The following is a 21,813-nucleotide window of genomic DNA, read 5'->3' as shown; positions in this document are numbered from 1 at the left end:
CAATTAATTCCAGGCACAGGCAGACGCACGCAGGGAAGATTTACTCTTGCCTGCTGGCAAGGGGGAGGAAAAAAGGTCATGGGGATTGCTAGTCACCACAAACGCCATTGGAAAAGACTTTCTAAAGCAGTGACGTGGTGGCAGTGAGATTTACCCTACCAGTCTTTTTCTTAGCTTTCTAGACTTGGAAAATTAAAGATTTTTTAAGCCAGCCAGTCTGCATCTCAAGGGATGACTCAGTGCTAGACACAGACCAATTTTATTTGGAAATTATGCTGGTCAATTTTAAACCTGTAAATTTCAGATAATGTGGCGAAGTTCTGTTTTGTGGCGTCGAAGCTCCGTAAAGACTGTATTAGTAATTTGAATAGTTTGTGATTTTGTAAACTTTTGAAATTTTTGAATTTTCTTAATTATTATTTGTTAATCTGGTCTGTGACCGCAATAAACATATTACTCCTCCTCCTCAGTGCTAGAGTCTTTCCTCGTGCTGCAGAGCTGACTCAGACTGGTCAGTGAGTTAAGCATTAACTTGCTGAGGCAGGTAGGAGAGGAAAATTCCTTCTAGCCTATAATAATTTGCTACATATGCCTTAAAGCATACTTTCAGAGCTGTAAAGGCTGGGAACTTGCTTTGGTGTATTGACCACCCCACCCTCTACCTCTGTGGAAGCTGAATTCAGCACCCAGTACCATTGCTGTTGTGCAGAATTTCAGCATCCTCCAATTTCCAACTCTTCACCAGCCTTTTCCTCCCAAGTTCCCACTCTCGTTTAGATACCCTGCCTGCCCAGCACTCCTGCCTCTCTAATTCAAAACAATGAGCCCATCAAGGAATCTGCAGCCTTCCTTCCAGAAGACAAGAAAGCAAATGCAACTAAGTTTAGTCTTAAGAAATGACCTATTGGTTTCTTACCATAGTCTTCATCAAAGAGCTCTTGTCTTTCAGACTGGTACTGTGAATCGGCTATTTCTTCATATTCTTCAACCATACTAGTTCCAAATACCCTGTAAACCACATTTTAATTACTGAGCAAAAATGTGGCAAATGTGGCCAGAGAAAGTTGGTAAAAGCTAACTGACATCTTATGTCAAACAGGTACATTGCATCTACCTCAATTTTCATATTTCAAGCCTTAGCTACTCCCATTTATTTCTTCATCTAGTCATAAACCACTTTATCTGTAGGTATGCTTATACATAACTTGTTTACAAGCTTCCATACTACTATTTTTTAATATGAGTTTTCTCTACAAATTCAGTAAGTTCCTAAGATATCTGTTAGAAAAACTTGAAAAATTCAATCCATGTACATGGCTTCTGCAAATAATGTCAAGGATAAAGCCCAATGGTGGTGTTTTGTTTTTTTTTTTTTTTTTTGCATTAGCAACAGAATACCATGTTTCAGGGGCTCTTGTGAATAATTAACATCTGCTTGAACATTTCATGGTAAGTTACCTTATAAGGCTTAAAGGACAAAAATGTTCTGATCCAAAGTGAGACACCAACTCCACCTAAAGAACAAAAAGGATTTAATGACAGGCCTTAGAAAGGGTGAATTAACAGTTCTTGTTCAAAAATCAAACTCAAGTCTGCAGTTGATGTTTATATTAGCCGTGTGATTATAACAGAAAGAACTGTAAGAAGCTTTAGTCTTGCCATGCATTAGTGTGCTGAGCCACAGAATATACCCAAGCCCTAGGCATTCCACGTTTATGAAGATGTTGCTAACCTTTAAGTACTTGATGAACATCTGAAGCAAGAGAAAGGGGAAAAAAGTGTCAGTAGACTGTATGCATGCCACAGGCAATATTGGCTACTTATGCAACCAAGAACTATACAACTGTCTCCCCCCACCCCCCAAAAAATCACACCTAAAAAAGATAAAGTTTCAGGGAAGAAAAAAAGATACATACTAGGCCTACTACATGCAGAGTCAACAAATTTCAGTTTCTTGTTATAGGACCACACACTGACATACGTCATACTTTATAGTGAACAAGAAAAAAGTGCCAATTTGCTATTCCCCAAGCCTCTATCATCTTTGGGATGCAATCTAAATACATTCCATTGGACAAAAAATAATTGTTTGGGAAGACATTTGGATGAAATCTAAGGAAAACCATAATGCCGCTTGCTAGTATAAGCTACTGATTTCTACCCAATTAAAATGGGTTCTATATTTTTAAAAAGCAACTTCAATTTGTGCATGAATATATTCCGTTTAAGAGGTCATGTTAAAACTACAAGACTGGAGCTCATAGCAGAACACATGCTTTGCATGCAGAAGGTTCCCAGCATCTCCTGGTAGTGCTGGGGGAAATCCCCTGTCTGAAACCTAGGAGAGCCAATGCCAGTCACTGTAGACCATACAAAATAAATGGTAAATAAATCTATGGTCATCTTCAAGAGGATGAAACTTGTGGGGGAAAATTGCTAGCTTTGCTAAATTAAAATAAATAATTCTCTTTCACCAAATATATTGCATTTATTTTTTATTTTCTAGATTGCTGTGTCTTTTCTGGAAGATTTGTACTGCAGTCAATAGTTCTTTACCTTGAAGGATTTTTATGTTTGCACTCACATTCAGATTTCTTCTTATTTCTTACAATTTATGTTTTGACATGATTATTCTCCTTATGGCCAAGTTCAGAAGGAACACTAAACTACTACTACTATGAATATTTATATACCGCTCTTCAACTAAAGTTCTCAAAGCAGCTTACATAGGAAAATTCATAAATAATATGTTGGCCTGTCCCCAAGGAGCTCACAATCTAAAAAAGAAACATAAGAGACCAGCAACGGCCACTGGAGTGATGCTGTGCTGAGGTTGGAAAGGACCGATTGCTCTCCCTCTACTAAATATAAGAGAATCACCACTTTAAAAGGTGTCTTTTTGCTCAGTTAGAAGGGGATTAAACCACCATTTAGTGCAGGGCTGCTCTGCTTCAGCCCTCCTGCAGATGTTGGCCTACAACACCCATAACCCCTGGCTATTGGCCACTGTGGCTGGGGATTATGGTAGTTGTAGTCCCAAGACAGCTGGGAGTCCTAAATTGAGCAGGCCTGATTTAATGTTACTTTTTGAAGCCTCTGACTTGTTCACTCTCCACTCCCCTTTCTGTAAAGTCAAGTCAAGTTTTATTTACGGTCCTAGAACAAACAACACTCCCCTTTCTGCATGAGGGAAAAATATTTGCTGCTTTTGTTCTTGCTTAAAAACCAACTATGATTTGTCACTGCATCTGGATAGGGCAAAGCATGGTTTGTTCTAACTAGAGTTAGTGAACAAGCCAGGATATCAATATGTGATATATTGATATCACATATGTGATCAGCAGTCTCAACAGCAACTACTTTGGGAAAAACAGCCAGCCAGTGCCAGGAAAGACAGCCCAGGCAGTGACTTTGTTGTTATTTGTAGCCAGAAAAAGCAAAGCTCCTGTGACAGCAGATAGAAAGCAGCACAAATGGTTCTCTCCTTTGAAGGAACAGAGCAAGGAAGTACTGAAAGAAGCTACTCCAAGTCACAGGCAACAGCTGTCAGAACTAGTGCCTAGCATAAGTGCTTTAGAGCTGCCTCATTAAACAGCCAATATACTGCCCCAGAATTTTAAATTGTCATTAGGCAATGACAAATAATATTCACACCAATATTGGTTCAAGAATACTCAAAATAGCCTGTATTGAGTCTGAGGCATAAATTTTCTCATTGCTCAGACAATATGAATTACAGGCATGTATTGCTCATTTTTGGAGCGGTCTTTGTAAGGGGAGTATTGCTTGAACTGTGTCTATGAGTATACTATATCATATTACGGCGTGCTCTCTTGCTGCAAATACAATGGGTCCAGTTTGGTAGATGTGTCAACTGTCCCTGCCATACTGAACATGAATCCTGTGTCTATCCATGTGAGAAACTTGCAGACATCGCAAGCAAGTTACCTTTACATATTTGGCGTACATCTGTTCATCCAGAGGAAAACTCTGGACATTTCTTTCATCTCTAGCATGAAAAGTGCCTAGCTTGACCCATTTATTTGTTGGGTACCTAGAATATAAAAATCACACATATAAAAGAATTAATAAGTATGCACAGTGATTCTCATAGCTCAGCCAGTTCATAATCCTCCTTGAAAGTGTAACCAAAAAAGCATTGTTACTGAAGTAGCTGTACCGTGCATTCAACTTCACGCACACAATTAAAACAGACAGTGCTTAAGCCAGCTAAAGCCCCCTAGCCTGAATTGATTAATAAGAGTGATTCAGTGATTGCTGCAGTATAGCCTGGCTCTAAAGCCAGCTATTTTACAGCTATATATTTCTCAGGTCAAGCACTACATACTCATTCACTTGCCGTGTGTGTGTGTGTGTGTGTGTGTGTGTGTGTGTGTGTGAAATGGGAGGCAAGGAAGACTGATAAGAAACGTTTTGTTTAATCTAACAATTTGCAATGTATTGTAAACCTCTAACACGGGGTACTAGATGTACCCATCTACAGTATGGACATCATGAAGTCACTACAATGGAGATTTTTTGCTTTGCTGGACTTTGTGGAGGCAGATATTACATTCATAATTAGTACTATGAGACAAACCTGTCACTGATAGAAACCAGAAAGTCCTTGGGAGTAGATGAAAATAATTCATGATTGGCAATGTCCAGCTGTTTTACTTGAATTGGTTCACACAGTTCAACGACAAACCTTCAAGACAAGTAGAACACACAATATGGAGTGAAGGCAAAGGGCAATTTCTAACAAACAGAAAAAGCATCCTTGGAACAGTAGAATTCGGCCATAGAAATGAACTTCAAACTGCCCCTATAAAAAGTGTCTCCAGTTGATTTTTTCATATACAGATTACCAATACATTTTTATTTGTAACAGATTTCACATCCCTAGAGTACAGGAGTTAGCAAGCTTACCAGATTTTAGTACTGCATGGATTCAGCATGTAAAGGTCCATGTTCTCCATTAGTATAGCTGATGTACTCTTCGTAGAATGAGAAGAGAGAGTGAGAAGACCGTTAATCAGAAACATTAAAAAGCAGTTTGAGCAAGGGTGGGCAAACTCGGCACGCCAGCTGTTGTGGTTGGGGGTGATGGAACTGCAGTTCAACACCAGCTGGAGAGCCAAGTTTGCCCACCCTGAGTTAGAGTGAATATTTTCCTTTTCTGACTCACTTGTATTTCTATTGTTTTCAGAAGTCTCAGAATGCACAAGATAGAGTCCAGGGTACATTTATTTTGTTTATAATATTTGTATGCCACCTTTTTAGTAAAAATATACCCTGAAGATGGTTTGAAAAACATGAAAAATCTAACTGCAACAGAACCTAGCTTGTACAGAGAAGGACCGTAGCTCATTGACACAGCATCTCTTTTCCATGCAGAAAGGTTTTGGGTCCAACCCCTGGAATCTCCAGAGAGAACTGGGAAAGACAACTGCCTGAAACCCTGGAGACCTGCTGCCAGTCAGCATAGGCAATACTGACCTAGATGGATCAACTGTTTGATTCAGTACATGTTCACCTTATTGGAGTTTCTGGTAACATACACCTACTTAGATTCAGCACCTTCTTGCTTAATGGAAGTGTTCAGGTGGACACATTTTAATCAAGAAATAAATTTGTGTCCCAGGGGAAAGACCATTATGCAGGGCTCAAGAAATGTCTCTATTCACCAGCCAGTTTGAGTAAAATTTTTGTCTATGTTGGTACATTACTAGTCAGGATTCCTCCCCCCACCCCCCGCCCCACCCATCAGCGTCATTTTTCACTTGTCACAGAAAAGGAGGCTAGTGGATTTCCTGAGCCCTGCCAATGACCAATATATTTTGCTGGCCTTAGAGATCAGAATTCAATCCATCTCTGCTGTTGATTAGCTGAAGAGCCTTGGATAAGTTGTTTTCCAAGGAGCCCAGCTGCCCAGAAGTAAACATTTGTACAAGTGGATCAGATTTGCAAGTATTTTCCATTTGACCAGTGCTGTTTAATTTAAAAAACACCCTCCCCCATGCCCACCCCCGGGATGCGAATTTAGTTTATCAGTGCTGTAAGAGCCTTTGTCTCAGAATGAACTTTACTTCACTCTGCGCACAGCCCCATGCTTCAATGAATTAGTAGGACTGCTGAGGATGGGACTTCCCTACATAGCCTACAGAGAAGTTCCAGCACCCAGCTTTTCACATCCCTTTGTGGTGAAAACAAAGAATTGTGTGGCACCTTAAAGATAAGCACATTTATTCTGGTCTACATTTTTGTGGGATAGAGCTGCTGTTCAATAGCTCTTGCAGGCTCTCTTTGCCACACTGATCCAGATGCTGCCCTTTAATTGCCTTTCAAACCTCTGCATCAAGTTGTTGAGTGCCAGAGACACTCTACCCAAGTCAACAGTAATGGGAAGGTTCTCTAGGGAGAACAAAACCTGTTCTCACAGCCACATTTGCTCCAACCAATACGTATTTCAACTTTGATTGGTTTACTTACACAAGTAATCAATGCATCATTACAATCCAGATGCTCAATTAGAAAAATATATGATTGAGAGCCTTGTTCAAAAATATATACCATATTGTCTTTGAAGTGGCACAAGTTACCTTTGCTTCTGGGTTAGCTGCCAATATTTTAGCACCACACTCTACTGAAGCATAATTATTCCGATTTTTTTGGACCTTTTTTGTGGGATGCTGACCTCCATTGGAAGATGGATGCATTGACTGACCTGAATACAAGAAAAAGAAACAGGTTGCTTACCTGTAACTTCTTATTTCTGTGGGGATCTATGGTCACTCACAACTGGGGTCTTCTGCCCTTGCACGGGAGGCCCTTGGAAGAATCTATAGCTCCGTTTAGCCGCTCACTGGCCCTTTAAGGCGTAGTGATATCTGAGCCTATAAAGCCGGCTGTAGAGCATCGCCCTCTTCGGTTCCTGAATTGGCTGCTGCCAAGTGACTGACGACATTAAGAGATACTGAAGACAGCAGACAATCCACAGATGCAATCCAAACATCGTATATTAAGCTAGCAAAGGGGATGTCCGGGCGGATGTTATGAGTGACTACGGATCCCCACAGAGATCATATGTTACAGGTAAGCAACCTGCTTATCTCTGTAGGGATCCATGGTCCCTCACAACTGGGTGAGTGACTAGCTCCCATAAAAAGGAGGTGAGTGCTACCGGTTACAGTACTTTCTTCAAGACCGTCAGACCAGATGGCCTCTAAAGCAAAACACAAGTCCACAGCATAGTGACAGACAAAGGGCAGGTCCGAGAACCAGGTGGCAGCCCTGAAAATGTCCTTTGTACTGATGCCCAACATGTGGGCAGCTGAGGCAGCCATGGACCTAGTGGAATGTGCCCAAATTTTAGAGGGCGTCTGAGCACCTTGCTTCTTACAACCAAAGAAAATCAGTTCTACCAGCCAACTGGACAATCTTTGTGTAGAAATGGTGAAACCTTTACTAACTCCTGCATAGGAGATGAACAGTTTGTTAGAACACCTTTGTCCGATCTAGGAAATAAAGGAGACACCTGTGGACATCTAGGGTGTGCATAAAATGCTCAAGAGGTGAAGATGAATAACAGAAGAACTTAGCTAGTATTATGTCCTGGTCTGGGTGAAAGGCAGGATCTGGATGCAGGACCACCCTGACCGGGTAAAATTTAGCATATGGTGAGTCAGCCCTTAGAGCAGTGAGTTCACTTACAGATCTCGCAGATATGATGGCCACCAGGAAGGCAATCTTTAGACATAGCTGCTTCATCGAGGACAACAGCAGTTCCAAGGGGGCTTCCATGAGTGTGGACAGCATAAAGGAGAGGCTCCAAGGCCCAACCAGTGCCCACAAAAAAATGTGGCTTTCAAAAAACGTTTGAAGTCAAAGTGAACAAAAACAGACCTGCCATCCCAGCATGGGTGGCGAGCCGAGATAGCAGCAAGGTGAACCTTAAGGGAGGAGTTTGAGAAACCCAAACCCTTGAGAGGTGAGGTAGAGGAGTATTTGGCGGATCGAAGCTTGGAGCAGGTCAGAATCATAGGGTGTGAAATGCTTCCATTTGAACCCATCTAGCAGAGGCCTTTCTTTCATTTATTAGGATCTCCTCTAAAAGTTCAGCCTCCACACTGCAAGTGAGAGGGTCCGAAGGGCATGATGTAGGATTAGACCCCCATCCCTTGTGAGAAGGTCCAATTGAGGTGGAAGTCGAAGGTAAGCGCCCTTGCATAGCTGAAGGAAAGCTGGGAACCAGGGTTGCCTGGCCCACCAGGTGCAGACAAGGAAGCAATGTGTGCATTCTTACAATATCTTCCCCACCACTCTGGACTTTAGTGGAAAGGGGGGTGGGGAGGTAAAACAGTATGGCCTTCCATTGCAGCTGGAAGGCATCCTCTAGGGAGTTAGGGCCGATGCCTGCCCCAGAACAGAACAGAGAACACTTTGCATTTTGAGCAGTGGCAAAGAAGTGAATCGCAGCGACACCCCAAGAGTCAAACACGTCTGACAGAACAGAGTCATTTAACTCCCATTCATGGAGGATAGAAAAGAAGAGGTCCCATCTAAGCAAGTCAGCCAAGATGTTAGCTTCCCCCCTAATATGTATAGCCATGGAAAGGATGTCAAATCTCAGGCACCATTCTCACAACTGCAAGGCAAGATTATTCAGGGACTTCAATAAAGTGCCTCCCCGATGATTCGAGTAGGCAAGAACTGTAGTACTGTCGATATGAACCTGAAGCACCTGACCCTGGAGGACAGGTAGGAATGCCTTGAAAGCAAGAAAAACTGCCGGGAGCTCTAAAAGGTTGATATGGAGCTCCTGTTGCTGGGAGTTCCAAAGGCCCATTGCCTGGAGGGAACCACAGTGAGCACCCCAACCCTGCACTGAAGCATCAGTAGTTACTGATATTGTAGGGTTCAGTTCTTGAAAAGAGATCCCTTGCAAAAGGGGATCAGGCAGGGACCACCAGAGTAGATCTTGCAAAACATTCTCTGGAATGACTAACCATTTGTTCTGATTGTCTAGGTTTGGTTGAAAGAAAGAAGCCAGAGCTGCAGTCTCTGCATCCATAAGCATGTGTTCGCCAGTCATGGTGCACAAGGCCATAAGCCCAGCAGGCGCTGGATGGATCAAGCCTGCTGTCAGGGAGCTGCCTGGAAAGTGATCACCATGGAAGAGCTGACCTGGATACGCTCTACAGGTAGGTATGCATGTCTCTCCTTGGCATCCAAAGCTGCCCCGATGTACTGTATGGCATGCTGAGGGATTAAAATGGATTTCTTCCAATTGACACTGAGCCCCAGATCTGCCAGGAGAGAGTAAGCTTTAGGTTGAACAGTAGCACAGACCTTTCTTTGCTGTAAAAAGTCAGTCATCTAGGAATAGGAAAACTGAGATGCCTGGAATGTGAAGGTAGGCAATTACAGCCGTCATTCACTTAATGAAGACTCTAGCAGCAGTACAGAGACCGGAAAGGAGCACTTTGTACTGGTAGGCCTCTGTGCCCAGGCAGAAACACAAGAATTGGCAATACTGAGGCCTTATGGAGGTGTGGAAATAAGCATCCTTCAGGTCTAAGGGCACAAACCACTCCTCCTCCCCCAACAGCGGTAAAATAGACTGCAGAGAAATCATGCGAAAATTGGACATTCGGACAAACTTGTTCAGTTCTTGCAAGTCCAAGATGGGGCAGAGCCCACCATCATGCTTGGGTACCTGGAAGTATCTGGAGTAGAAGCCAGTGTGCATCAAGGAAGGAGGAACTGGTCCTACAGCATCAGTGTTCCCTCTAACAGGGATTCCCAGATGTTGTTGGCTACAACTCCCAGAATCCCCAGCCGCAATGGCTTTTGCTTAGGGATTCTGGGAGTTGTAGTCAACAACATCTGGGAATCCCTGTTAGAGGGAACACTGTATGGCATCCTTTTGGAGCAGTGAAGAAACTTCTTCAAGGATAGGAGATACATGGGTGTATTTTATTTATTTATTTATTATTAAGCATATTTTTATACCACCTCAAACGCAAGTTCTCTGGGCGGTTTACAAAACAATAAAACCAACCAATAAAAAAGATTAACATATTTCAACAATTAAAATTTAAAAAGTTAAAACTATTAAAGCACAATTAAAACACAGTTAAAACATATCTAATTAAAAGCCTTGGTGAACAAATGCATCTTGACTGCCCTTTTGGAAGTTGTAAGAGATGGGGAGGCTCTTATAGGTGGCTAGAGAGTCAAATTTGATAGCACAGCCTCTGGCCACTATGCACAACACCCAGACATCTGATGTCACTTGATGCCAGGAAGGGGGTGGGGCGGGTGCCAGTTGAAGGAACAGGGAGAGATACTTCCAGGTCCAAAATACTAGAACAACTGTTTAGATTGTTCCTGAGACTTGGGCTTTGTTAGTTGGCCCTTTTGTTGTTGATGGAAGGGGCGTCTGTTATACGGCCTGGTTCCTCAATGATAACCTCCTCGATCTTGAGTAAGCCGGTGCTGGTACCTATCTTTGAAAGAAGGACGATATCTCTGATAAGGAGATGGCTGGGACTGCATGAAGATCTTAGCAGCATAGTGTGACTTAAGTTTTTCCATCGTTTTGACGGTGTCCTTTAAGAACAACCCCTCACTGTCTTACAGGAGATTCTCAATCTTTTCTTTCATACTGGCTCCAGTGGTGTAGAACGGAGCCAGGCATGGCAACGAAGCACGATGGATTCAGCTAACACCTTTGATTCTGTCTTGGTCCGCTGTTTAGCTGTGCTTAACTGCTGTCGAGTAAGGCCTGCCGACTTAGGACAGGGTAGATAGGAACTTGCTCTTAAAAGGCTCAGGCAGGGCAGTAGCCTCATCTTTCAAGCCATCCCATAATGTATAAACTGCCCTGTGTAAACTGCCCTGAGCCATTTTTAAGGGTGGTATAGAAATCGAATTAATGATGATGATGATGATATGATGATTACAAAGATCTACAAATTGAAACTGAAAGGCTGTGGCAGAAGACGACCAAAATAATCCCAATGGTAATTAGCGCTCTAGGTGCAATTCCAAACAACTTGAAGAGCACCTCAACACCATAGGGGACACAGAAGTCACCGTCAGCAAATTACAAAAAGCAACATTACTGGGAACAGCCTATATTCTGAGACGATATCTATAACCAACAGTATTGATGATAAAATTCAGCCATCCCAGGTCCTTGGGAAGGACTCGATGTCTGGATAAAACAAACCAGTCAGTAACACTTGTCTGACTGTGTAAACAACAACAACGATGATGTTTGTTGATATTTGGCCAAGCAGGCCAAGTAGTTAGCCACCTTGCGAGAGACAGACATCCGGAAGAGTGAAATCTCTAAGCCATGGAGTCCAGTTTACAACCTTCCTTATCTATAGGGGCCGAATGTTTCCGACCAGACTTGGTTTGCAGTGTGCAGTCCACTACTAGAGAATTCAGTGCCCGAGGTTTGAAGAGAAAAGGGCAGGAAGATTCCTGGACCCAGTATAGGTTCTCCAGCTTTTTGCAAGGCCCAAAGCCCTCGCCATCTCTTGGGTTTGCATGCAATAAGATTTAGTTTCCTCAGAAAAGGAGTTTGATGGTTTGTGGATATCTCTCCTTTTTCTTGTGCAGCTCCCCCGACACAGAGCGATGGCGATCATGTTTATGTTTATGTGATCGCTCCTGCCCTCTTTCCTGAGGTTTCTTAAAGGCAGTCGAGTCCAAAGTCTATGGTGCCAAAGCCAACAGGCCAGATGCCGCAGTTTTTGGCAGGGACGGGAGACTCTGTCTTGGCGCCCCTGGGCAGAAAACATTCTCATACAAAGATGCCTTGAGGCGAAGTTCCTGACTTAGGCAGGTTTTCTTTTTAAAAGATAGACACACTTTACAAGCACTGGTATTGTGTGAGTCACCCAAGCTGATGAAGCAATTGGAATGCCCATCAGGAGGGTGGCATTGTGCCCCTACAAATAATGCAGTGTTTAAAACTCTTAGGAGTAGGCATAGCCAAATCCCCAAAACAGTCCAGAGTCAGTCAACAAGTCAGAAGTAAAATGCCTAAGCTGAAGGAGAAAATTAAGCAAAGTCCAGAAACAGTCCATGGTCAGAAATCCAAGCCAAAACCAGTCCAAAACACAAAGAGAACAGTCAAGAAACAGTCAGCCTGAAAGATCAAAATAATGCCACTATCTCTAACAGGAACGAGGGAAAACAGGAGTAGATCCTTCCCGAGGCAACATGAGCAGCGGACAAGAAGGAACTGAAGAGGGAAGTGCTCTACAGCGGCTTGGTAGGCTCCGATATCACTACGCCTTAAAGGGCCAGTGAATACCTAAATGGACCTATAGATTCTTCCGAGGGCCTCCTGAGCAGGCACTGAAGACCCTAGTTGTGAGGGACCATGGATCCCTACAGAGATCAAAAAAGGATTTAGAAGCACACTAAGAAAATATTCCCATCCTTCATGCTACAGCAGTTTGTATAACGTGAAAGCAGCATGATTCAATATCAACTAAAATTCATATGTAGTGTTTCTAATGCCACCTTTTTGTTACTTGGAACACTTGTTTTTCATTTTCTCAAAAAATACCTAAAGTTAAGTATTTTGTAGTTCTGTTAGACCAGTGAGTGAAGATATTTATCACACAAAAGTTTGTGTGAATCCCATCACACACGCACAGGTATGCACAGACGGCAGTTCAAGTACTGGCCCGAATTCAGACCAGTTCACAGTTCAGCCAAACAGGTTGAATTCTGAACTGCGAGCTGGTCTGAATTCAGACCAATACTTGAACTGCGGTCCATGCACACCCCTACATTCACACACACATCCTACGACATTAGCAACAGCAAATGGAGTGAAGCTATGCTGAATAAGGCATACTGGCTGCTCTCCCCGCTGCCAATAAGAGAACTACCACTTTAAAAGGTGCCTCGTTGCATAATTAGCCAGGGGAGGGGGGTTTGCCATACATATTTGCCAGCTGTATAATCTTTAGCAAATATTTATTTAAAAGCAATGCTTTGCTTATTATTATTTAGCCACAACTTTGATCTATCTACACATGCAGCAGAATGAACTGTTCGGACAGCAGAGGTTACTATTTGTAAATGCTCCCCCAGACATAAAATCGTCTGCAAGTACATGCCTGGATTCTCTACTTGTGTGTATGCTTTAGACAGTGAGCCCCCCTTTGGGACATGGAACCATTTTCTTAAACCTTTTGCTATGTAAACCACTTTGCAACTATTGTTGTTGTTGAAAAGCAATATATAATCTCACCCCCCCACCTACTACTACTGAAGACCTATAGCAAGAGCAAATTGTTTCCAAGTAAAAAATCAAAATCTGTCTGTCTTCTTAGCAGACAGTGTGCTGTGGTGTGTGCAAACCGTTTGGAGTCAGGCTGAACCACCCCCAGCTCAGCTTGACCCCAGACCAAACGAACACAGTTCAGGGGTTCAGACATTTGGAGGGGGCGTTAAACTTAGCCGAGTGGCCATGCAGGGTCCCACTGTGCAGGTGTGGTGTCCTCCAAAATGGCCACCGTGCCAGGGAATAGACAAGGGCCGAAGATGCCCGAACTGGGCAATTTTTAGAAAAAGGCCAGCGTGGGAGGGGGAACCTCTGCGGAACACCCGCCACCACCACCTTGGAGAAGCCCCCCCACCCGAACCATATGGGGGGGGGGGAGAGTTCGGAGACCAAGACCAAACTGGCCCAGTGAGGTTTAGTAGTGTGCATGGTTCGGTTCGGGCACTATTCAAAAGCCGACCGGTTCAGAAGTCCAGCGGTCCGGAGGTTCGGAAGGGCGGGGGAGTGTCTCTTTAAGGGGGTGGTGGTAGTACTTACCCCCACTCCGCCACTCTTCCCCCTCCGGTGCTGGTGCGTTTAAAAATCTTCTTGGGGCGGCAGAGTTCCTCCCTGCTGCCCCTGCCCCTGCCCCCGTCGTTGTCCTTCTAAGCCTGCAACGGAGTACAGCTAGCAGCGTGCATGCGCCCTACGCAGCGCGCGCTTGTCTCTGCCACTGGAGCGCGCGCCACATATGTCATGCAGCGTGCGCGCGCCAGCGACGCAGACAAGCGCGCGCCACTAGCTGTACTCCGTTGCAGGCTTTGAAGGACAACAACGGGGGCAGGGGCAGCAGGGAGGAACTCTGCCGCCCCAAGAAGATTTTTAAACGCACCAGCGCTGGGGGGGGGGAGAGTACTACCACCACCACCCTTAAAGAGACACTCCCCCCAGTGCTGGACCACGCTTCTGTGGTTCCGTGCACATCCCTAGTGAGGTTCGGTATGAACTCAAACCCAGGTGGTTTTGTGCACACCTCTAGTTGTGTGCAGTGGGCATAGCTTGTGTTTGCTCAAAGCCAGAAACCACCATCAGCAGTTTTGGCTTATAAGAAAATGTTTCTGGGAAACAGCCAAAAATGAGAATTAGTTCAATAGTACATTGTGATGCAGGAATGCAGAATAGACCAGGACAACTAGGATAGTTCTCCCACCAAAGACTCTTGTATATAAAGTACACTAGCAAATATAATCTAAGAACTGAGTAAGTTCTCCTTGAACTCCTCAAGGAGAGGAGAGCTGGTCTTGTGGTAGCAAGCATGACTTGTCTCCTTAGCTAAGCAGGGTCTGCCCTGGTTGCATTTGAATGGGAGACTAGAAGTGTGAGCACTGTAAGATAGTCCCCTCAGGGGCAGAGTTGCCAGAACCTAAGGGGTATACTCGTGGGTCAAATGGGCCGTAAGCCAGAACGGCTTTTTTAAAGCCAAATCTGGCCACTTAGCTCAAGGGATGGAGCCGCTCTGGGAAGAGCAGAAGGTTCCCAGTTCCCTCCCTGGCATCTCCAAGATAGGGCTGAGAGAGATTCCTGCCTCTAACCATGGAGAAGCTGCTGCCAGTCTGTGAAGACAATACTGAGCTAGATGGACCAATGGTCTGACTCAGAATATGGCAGCTTCCTACGTTCCTATGAGCAGCCCCCAGAGGTAGTAATGCTGTGAGCAGCAAGATAAAACATGAGGAACAGCATATTCGACCTGTCCTAGCAAGATAATACATATTCAGGTTAATCTGACAGTCTAGGTCCATCAACAGAGATGACAAACCCAGTTAGCAGAGATGCGGGGTGGGACATTTTCAAAACAGATATTCCCCCCATATTTTCCCCACCCCATGTAAGAGTTTCCATTTCTAGAAATTCAGTGTCCCACATCCAGATGAGCACTGCACATGTGCAACAGTGCAAGTTCTAGACCAGCACTGCACTGTTGCTTGAGCAGGGGAAGGGGCAATGTTTGCCCACTGTCCATTGCAAAAATATGCCCCTGAAGGCTGCAACAACTCTCAGGAACATGTTCTGGTGACACACAGTGGGATTCGGAGGGAAAGAGGAATTCACGAAAAATGCCCATTCCCCCATTCAAGCACCAGCACAGTTGTAGTCTGAAACTCATACTGCTGCATAGGGGTGTGTGAGCCAGCTCGGCACGCTCTGATCGGGCTGAACTGAACCATGCCCGATCCAAGATCGGACTGGATCCAGTTTGGATCGATACCCCTTTACCAGTAAAGGGGGGACATGGAGCTTACGTAAAAGTAGAGAAGGCGGGAAGGAAGTGAAAGTGTACCTTAGAAATGCCGCTGGCAGCAGCTGGGGGGGTGCAGGGGGCTCCCCCACCCCCGCCGGCCTCCCCATGAGTAATCTGAGCTGATTTGGGCCTCTGTGCAAGTGCAGAGTCCATTTGGGTGACCTCCATGCTTGCACAGAGGCCACAATTGACCCAGGCTACTCAGGAGGAATCACTGCCACCAGCAATTCTAAGGTACATTTTTACTTCCCTCCCACCTGTTCTACTTTTACAGAAGATCCCCTGCCCCTGCCCCCCGCCCTTTATTAGTAAAGGGGAATCTTTATCCAAACCAACATTTCACAAGCAGGAGGGGCAGTTTTTACCCATTTCTTCTTCCCTCTACAGCCCACTGCGCCTCCAAAAAATGTCCATGATTACTGCAGAACCCTCAGGGACATATTTTCATGTGGCACAATGGGCTGCAGAGAGAAGGGGAGATGGGCAAAAGTGATCCCTCCCCCTGTTGCATGCACAAAGTGTTAATTTGGAAATCAGTTACTATTTTTCCTTAAAAGGAAAAGTACAAAACCCTTCATAGAGTTACAGCAAATATAAAAAACTGGATTTAAGGGGGAACTCACTCTTTTCTTTTTCGACTTCCATAACTTGCTTCTTCCATTCGTCAAAGGTGGGAATGTCTCCTGGATCCTTTGGAGTTATTACAGAAGTAGGGTCAATTTCTCCTGCTTTTCTCTGCACAAGGTTGCAAAATGGCAAGCGTCAAGATATTAGATATTTGTTTAAACAGACAGACGTAATATTGCATGCACCCAATTGTGTAAGGGCAAATGCTGCATATCACAGGTAAGTTTGATGGTAGAATGCCAATTCTGTTGCACTGCTGTGCCTTATGAAAAACCACAAATTGCCTCTGTTTTTAGGCAACTTGAAAATATCTAGTGCTCTATTGGCCCCGCAAAAGCCATTTAGGAACGTACAGAATATATCTTCTAGAGATCTTAAAAGATCTTAAAATAGCTGTTCCACTTGTTACCTATCGTGGGGGAGATAATCCAGTCATTTACAGTGTCAGATATAAAAACACCAAGGTAGCATAACATATTCGGAATGGTGAGTAAGAGGACCTTTATCTATTTGTAATTACACTGATTTTTCTGCTTTAACTCAGAGGACAAACAGTGGTCCTCAGCTGTCTTTGCAATTTGAAATATGGGGATCATCTGCTACTTTCTGAAAGGGAGCCATCACAGAAACAATGTAAGCAAAGACACGTTACTGTAAAGGATGTTCCCTAGAAAAATAACAGAGAAGCCATGAAATTGTAGAAAACAATGCATGTTTTGCTGTATTTACCACAACATTAACATTCACTTTAACCATTCACAGTTCAGAGTATTTTGTATTATACACATACCTCCCCTCTTACATTACCCGAAGTATTCAATGCAGATTTTGGATCTGTCTTTTGCTCAGCTGCAGCAACTTTGGGTTCAAATTCCGATTTAGTCATCTTTCCCTTGCTATGTGAAGATATATTTTCTATGTGTTGACCTACAAGGCTGAAGATATGCCAACATCAGTAATTCCATTTGGACTCCGCCATTAGGAGATCCACAGGTGAAGAAGAGCCACAGGGGAACCTCCTACACCAGTATTTGAGAAACTTTGCTAATAGCCAGTGAGTTGGAGGCATGTGAAGATAGTGACAATGCGACACCCAGTCACAAACTTCACTGCTCCTGGGACCTGGAGGTGGGGCCACATCTCTTCTCACCCCTACTCCAGGAAAGGACAACAATAGCTGCTGCCTGCTCCAGCAAGAGATCTGCTGCTACCTGACAGGACAGCCAGCACCTGTGTAAGATGGATATTAAGCGCCATGGGACTGAACAGATACAGAGGTCTCTTGAAGTAATGAACCCTGGTGCCAGGACTTAGTAGAGCCAACTGAATGTATGTCACTAACTGCTTACTGGTGTATATGCCAAATAAAGGAAAATTCAAGGAACCTAAACCATCTCCAGTACAATTTATGAAGAAGATCCACATCCAGGAACCATTTGATCTCCTGGGAGGCGCAGGACCCAAATCTCCCGCAGATACACATCCTGGTTTTTGCAGACATATAGGAGTAAAATATTTTACAGCGTTTCCCCATCATTTATTTTTCTGTGCAATTTTCTACTTCTAAAACAAGATACATTAGTACCGAATGGATGCCAACTTGGAAGTTTCAAAGTTGTAGTTAATGTTTTTCAGGTAATTAATCCTAGAAGTCCGAGAGACTACATATAAGTTTTGATTTGTAATGGGGGACGCAATATGGTCTGTCTGTCTCTCTGTCTGTCTCTGTCTCTCTCTCTCACACACACAGCCAAACTGTATCAATCTATGTAGGACATCAGAAAACTTTCATAGTATGATTTTGAGGAAAAATTTATGCAAGTGAGAAACAATTGCATGGGGGAAATGTTCCTAAAAGTTTTCCCATTCAAAATTTCCCAGAAAACCAACAGCTCTGAATTTTCATTTATAAGAGCCAGCGTGGTGTAGTGGTTAGAGTGCTGGACTAGGACCGGGGAGACCCGAGTTCAAATCCCCATTCAGCCATGATACTAGCTGGGTGACTCTGGGCCAGTCACTTCTCTCTCAGCCTAGCCTACTTCGCAGGGTTGTTGTGAAAGAGAAACTTAAGTATGTAGTACATCGCTCTGGGCTCCTTGGAGGAAGAGCAGGATATAAATATAATAATAATGATAATAATCATAATAATAATGATAATAATCATAATAATAATGATAATAATAATAATGATAATAATTATTATTATTATAAGCACATGGTTGCATAAAATGAGGAACACAAAACAGTTGTCACAAAATTAGAATAAATACATGGCCACACAATTATTTTAATACTCACCTCTCTGGTGAAGTCACAAGAGAGGAAGGCTCATTCTGAGGATCAGCCTCAAGTGCCCCACCAATATCACAGTCAGGTTCTGACTCTTCAGTTTCAGCAGAGCTGACTACAGGGATATCAGCACTGGCATTTTCTATTATCCTAAAGGAAAAACACACATGGACATTCTTCTTATTTCTGGAAGGGCTAAATCTCTACTAGTCAAAGAGAAAAAGCACACAGCAAACCAGGTTCAACCTCTACTATTAAGAATATTTATATACAGTACTATTTTTCAACAAAAAAGACACTCAAAGGAGTTTACACAGAAAATGCAATACTGGTGAGCCCTTTGGACAGCAAACTAACCAGTTTGTCACCAGCACCAACCACTGGAGAGATGCTGTACTGCTCTCCCTACCCCAAGTAAAAATAAGAGAGCCACCATTTGTTAAAGGTGCCTCTTTGTCCAGTTCACATGGGTTAGTTTCTCAAGGGAGAAATCAACTTTTTTAAAGTTTGCTTTGCAAAAGGTGCAAGCATATGTTTGCTTTCAGAAGTGCATCCCCAACTCAAAATAGGATTACAGGTGAAACTCGGAAAATTAGAATATCGTGCAAAAGTCCATTAATTTCAGTAATGCAAATTAAAAGGTGAAACTGATATATGAGCCAGACACATTACATGCAAAGCGAGATAAGTCAAGCCTTAATTTGTTATAATTGTGATGATCATGGTGTACAGCTCATGAAAACCCCAAATCCACAATCCCAGAAAATTAGAATATTACATGGAACCAAGAAGACAAGGATTGTAGAAGAGAACAATATCGGACCTCTGAAAAGTATAAGCATGCATATGTATTCAGTACTTGGTTTGGGCCCCTTTTGCAGCAATTACTGCCTCAATGTGGCGTGGCATGGATGCTATCAGCCTGTGGCACTGATGAGGTGTTATGGAAGACCAGGATGCTTCATTAGCGGCAATGCAGCTCTTCTGCATTGTTTGGTCTCATGTCTCTCATCCTTCTCTTGGCAATGCCCCATAGATTCTCTATGGTGTCAGGTCAGGCGAGTTTGCTGGCCAATCAAGCACAGTGCACTGTATACTTTTCAGAGGTCCGATATTGTTCTATTCTACAATCCTTGTCTTCTTGGTTCCATGTAATATTCTAATTTTCTGGGATTGTGGATTTGGGGTTTTCATGAGCTGTACGCCATGATCATCACAATTATAACAAATTAAGGCTTGACTTATCTCGCTTTGCATGTAATGCGTCTGGCTCATGTATCAGTTTCACCTTTTAATTTGCATTACTGAAATTAATAGACTTTTGCACGATATTCTAATTTTCCGAGTTTCACCTGTATAACAAGGTCTAAGAAACGTGTACAAGCTATGCTTTCAAGATTCAGGTTTTGGAAGAATTGTAGTGGGTTGTGGGATGGGAAGGGTAGCATGGAAGGGGTAAAAACAAGATGGAAGAATAATAGAGGCAAATCAGGGCCAAACAGAATACATATTAATGGAAATTTAGGTTTGGATGTCAATGACCAGAACAATGCGTCCATGCATTAAAACCTCCCTGTCCCTCACCTACTAGTTATTAACAAGCCACTTCCTTTAACCTCCATCTCTGCATTCATTTCACTTACCTCAATGTTGAAAAGCTCTGCCAAGGTTGTAGATCAGCAGATCAAATCATAATCCAGCACTGCATATTCAACACATTCCTTTATTTAGATATTTGTATCCTGCTTCAAAATTTAATAGAACCTGCATTGCTAGAATGTCATTTAACTAAGAACGAACTAAGCTGCCTTAAATGTACTTGCCAGCAATACAAGTTCTACAGCATTTTGGAAACCGACAGTCATTGTTCCAGCCTTCTGTGAGATGTCATTTCGATGTTCTTATATCCAAGAGTACTGGATATTATTATATTATCCAAAATAATATCCAATTATTTTGTGTATAATTAGGACTACATTGCACTCTGGCTTCACAAGCAGCAAGCTGAAGAAGAGAAGATTGACACTCTTTTGCAGCCCAGCTTATCAACAACAGGAGAACCAGTGTGGTGTAGTGGTTATTGTGTTGGACTAGGACCCGGGAGACCCAAGTTCAAATCCCCAATCAGCAATGAAATTCACTGGCTTGCTCTGGGCCAGTTATGTATCTCTCAGCCTAACCTACCTCACAGGGTTGTTGTGAGGATAAACATAAGTATGTACACCGCTCTGGACTCCTTGGAGGAAAAGTGCGATATAAATGTTTAAACGATTAAAAATAAAATATAAATAAAACAAGTTTGGAAGCTGAGCCTGTCAATACCTGGAGACTTTAAGCCTAATTTGTTAGTTACAGCACAGCTATGATAGCCTGTGCCAGGGATTTTCAACCAGAGGTATGCAAAACCCTGGGGGCATTTTAAAGATTTGTAGGGGATAGGTAGAGTTTGACAGACCCTGGTCAGCCACCAGCTCTCAATCTGAGAACCAGTCTTGCAAGTCGAGTCCACCCTTCCCTCATCGAGTCCACCCTTCCCTCATCGTGACTGACAAGCTCAGCAGTGAGGGAGATGCTGTCACTGAGCACCAGTAAGCATTTCCCTTGTTGCCAAGCCTGACAATCAGGCTGAAGGAAGAATGGGCCAGGCCTAAGCACCTAGCCAGCCAGACACAAGGAGTGGTGGAACAGGGGAGGCCAGGATATGCTGTGAATCTCTCTCCCTCTCTCAGATATTTGTATTGTTTGATATTTTTATATATTTTTAAGGGTCTGAGATTTATTCCAAGGTTCTCATCATCTTTTCTACTGAAAACTGAAGTGACCAATTGCACTATTCCTAGTGATGCCAAATTCTTGGAGTTCAGTCCCCAAAAATTATTTGGAGATTTCAGAAAGGTTCACCTTAAAGGAAAGGTTATTCCTTCTGGTCCCAACATTATTCTCTATTTAGAGAGATTCATCTGCACCACTCTTCCAGCTGTTTGCCTTGGAGGACTGGAAAGTAAAAGAGGTGTGTGTGGCGGGGGGGTGGGGTGGAGGTGGTGGGATAAGCTGCTTAAGGATGCAGGATTGGCAGGGTGGGTAGATCTTTTTCTGACTCTCAGAATTACTCGGAAAATTAGCTGCTTCTCCCACGCATCCCCGCACTGCAATTGTTGATGGGAAGAAATCAGATAACTTCCTAGCAACTCCAGTGGGGGTGGGGGTGTTCTAGCTCACCACTAATTATTCCTTGGTGAAAATACATGCCACAATTCAGCTGGCAACACAACACACATACACACACACACACACACCC

General features: G+C 43.4%; 1 protein-coding gene across 2 annotated transcripts in view; it reads right to left on the bottom strand.

Annotated features, from left to right (window-relative positions):
* Nucleotides 1-21,813, bottom strand: part of SUCO (SUN domain containing ossification factor) — a 62,837-nt gene that overhangs the window by 23,367 nt on the left and 17,657 nt on the right. The window contains exons 5-14 of one of the 2 annotated variants that reach the window (XM_053245756.1): nt 18,525-18,665; nt 17,017-17,161; nt 16,223-16,334; nt 6,603-6,727; nt 4,930-4,997; nt 4,601-4,708; nt 3,949-4,054; nt 1,733-1,753; nt 1,459-1,514; nt 917-1,008 (exon numbers count right to left, since the gene is read on the bottom strand). In XM_053245756.1, the coding sequence (XP_053101731.1) occupies nt 917-1,008; nt 1,459-1,514; nt 1,733-1,753; nt 3,949-4,054; nt 4,601-4,708; nt 4,930-4,997; nt 6,603-6,727; nt 16,223-16,334; nt 17,017-17,161; nt 18,525-18,665 (974 nt within the window). The remainder of the gene's footprint in view (nt 1-916; nt 1,009-1,458; nt 1,515-1,732; nt 1,754-3,948; nt 4,055-4,600; nt 4,709-4,929; nt 4,998-6,602; nt 6,728-16,222; nt 16,335-17,016; nt 17,162-18,524; nt 18,666-21,813) is intronic. The other variant, XM_053245757.1, reaches the window with a different exon arrangement.

The sequence above is a fragment of the Hemicordylus capensis genome, chromosome 4 (assembly GCF_027244095.1).
Source record: "Hemicordylus capensis ecotype Gifberg chromosome 4, rHemCap1.1.pri, whole genome shotgun sequence".
Lineage (NCBI taxonomy): Eukaryota > Metazoa > Chordata > Lepidosauria > Squamata > Cordylidae > Hemicordylus > Hemicordylus capensis.
This window is presented reverse-complemented; position numbering and strand designations above follow the sequence as displayed.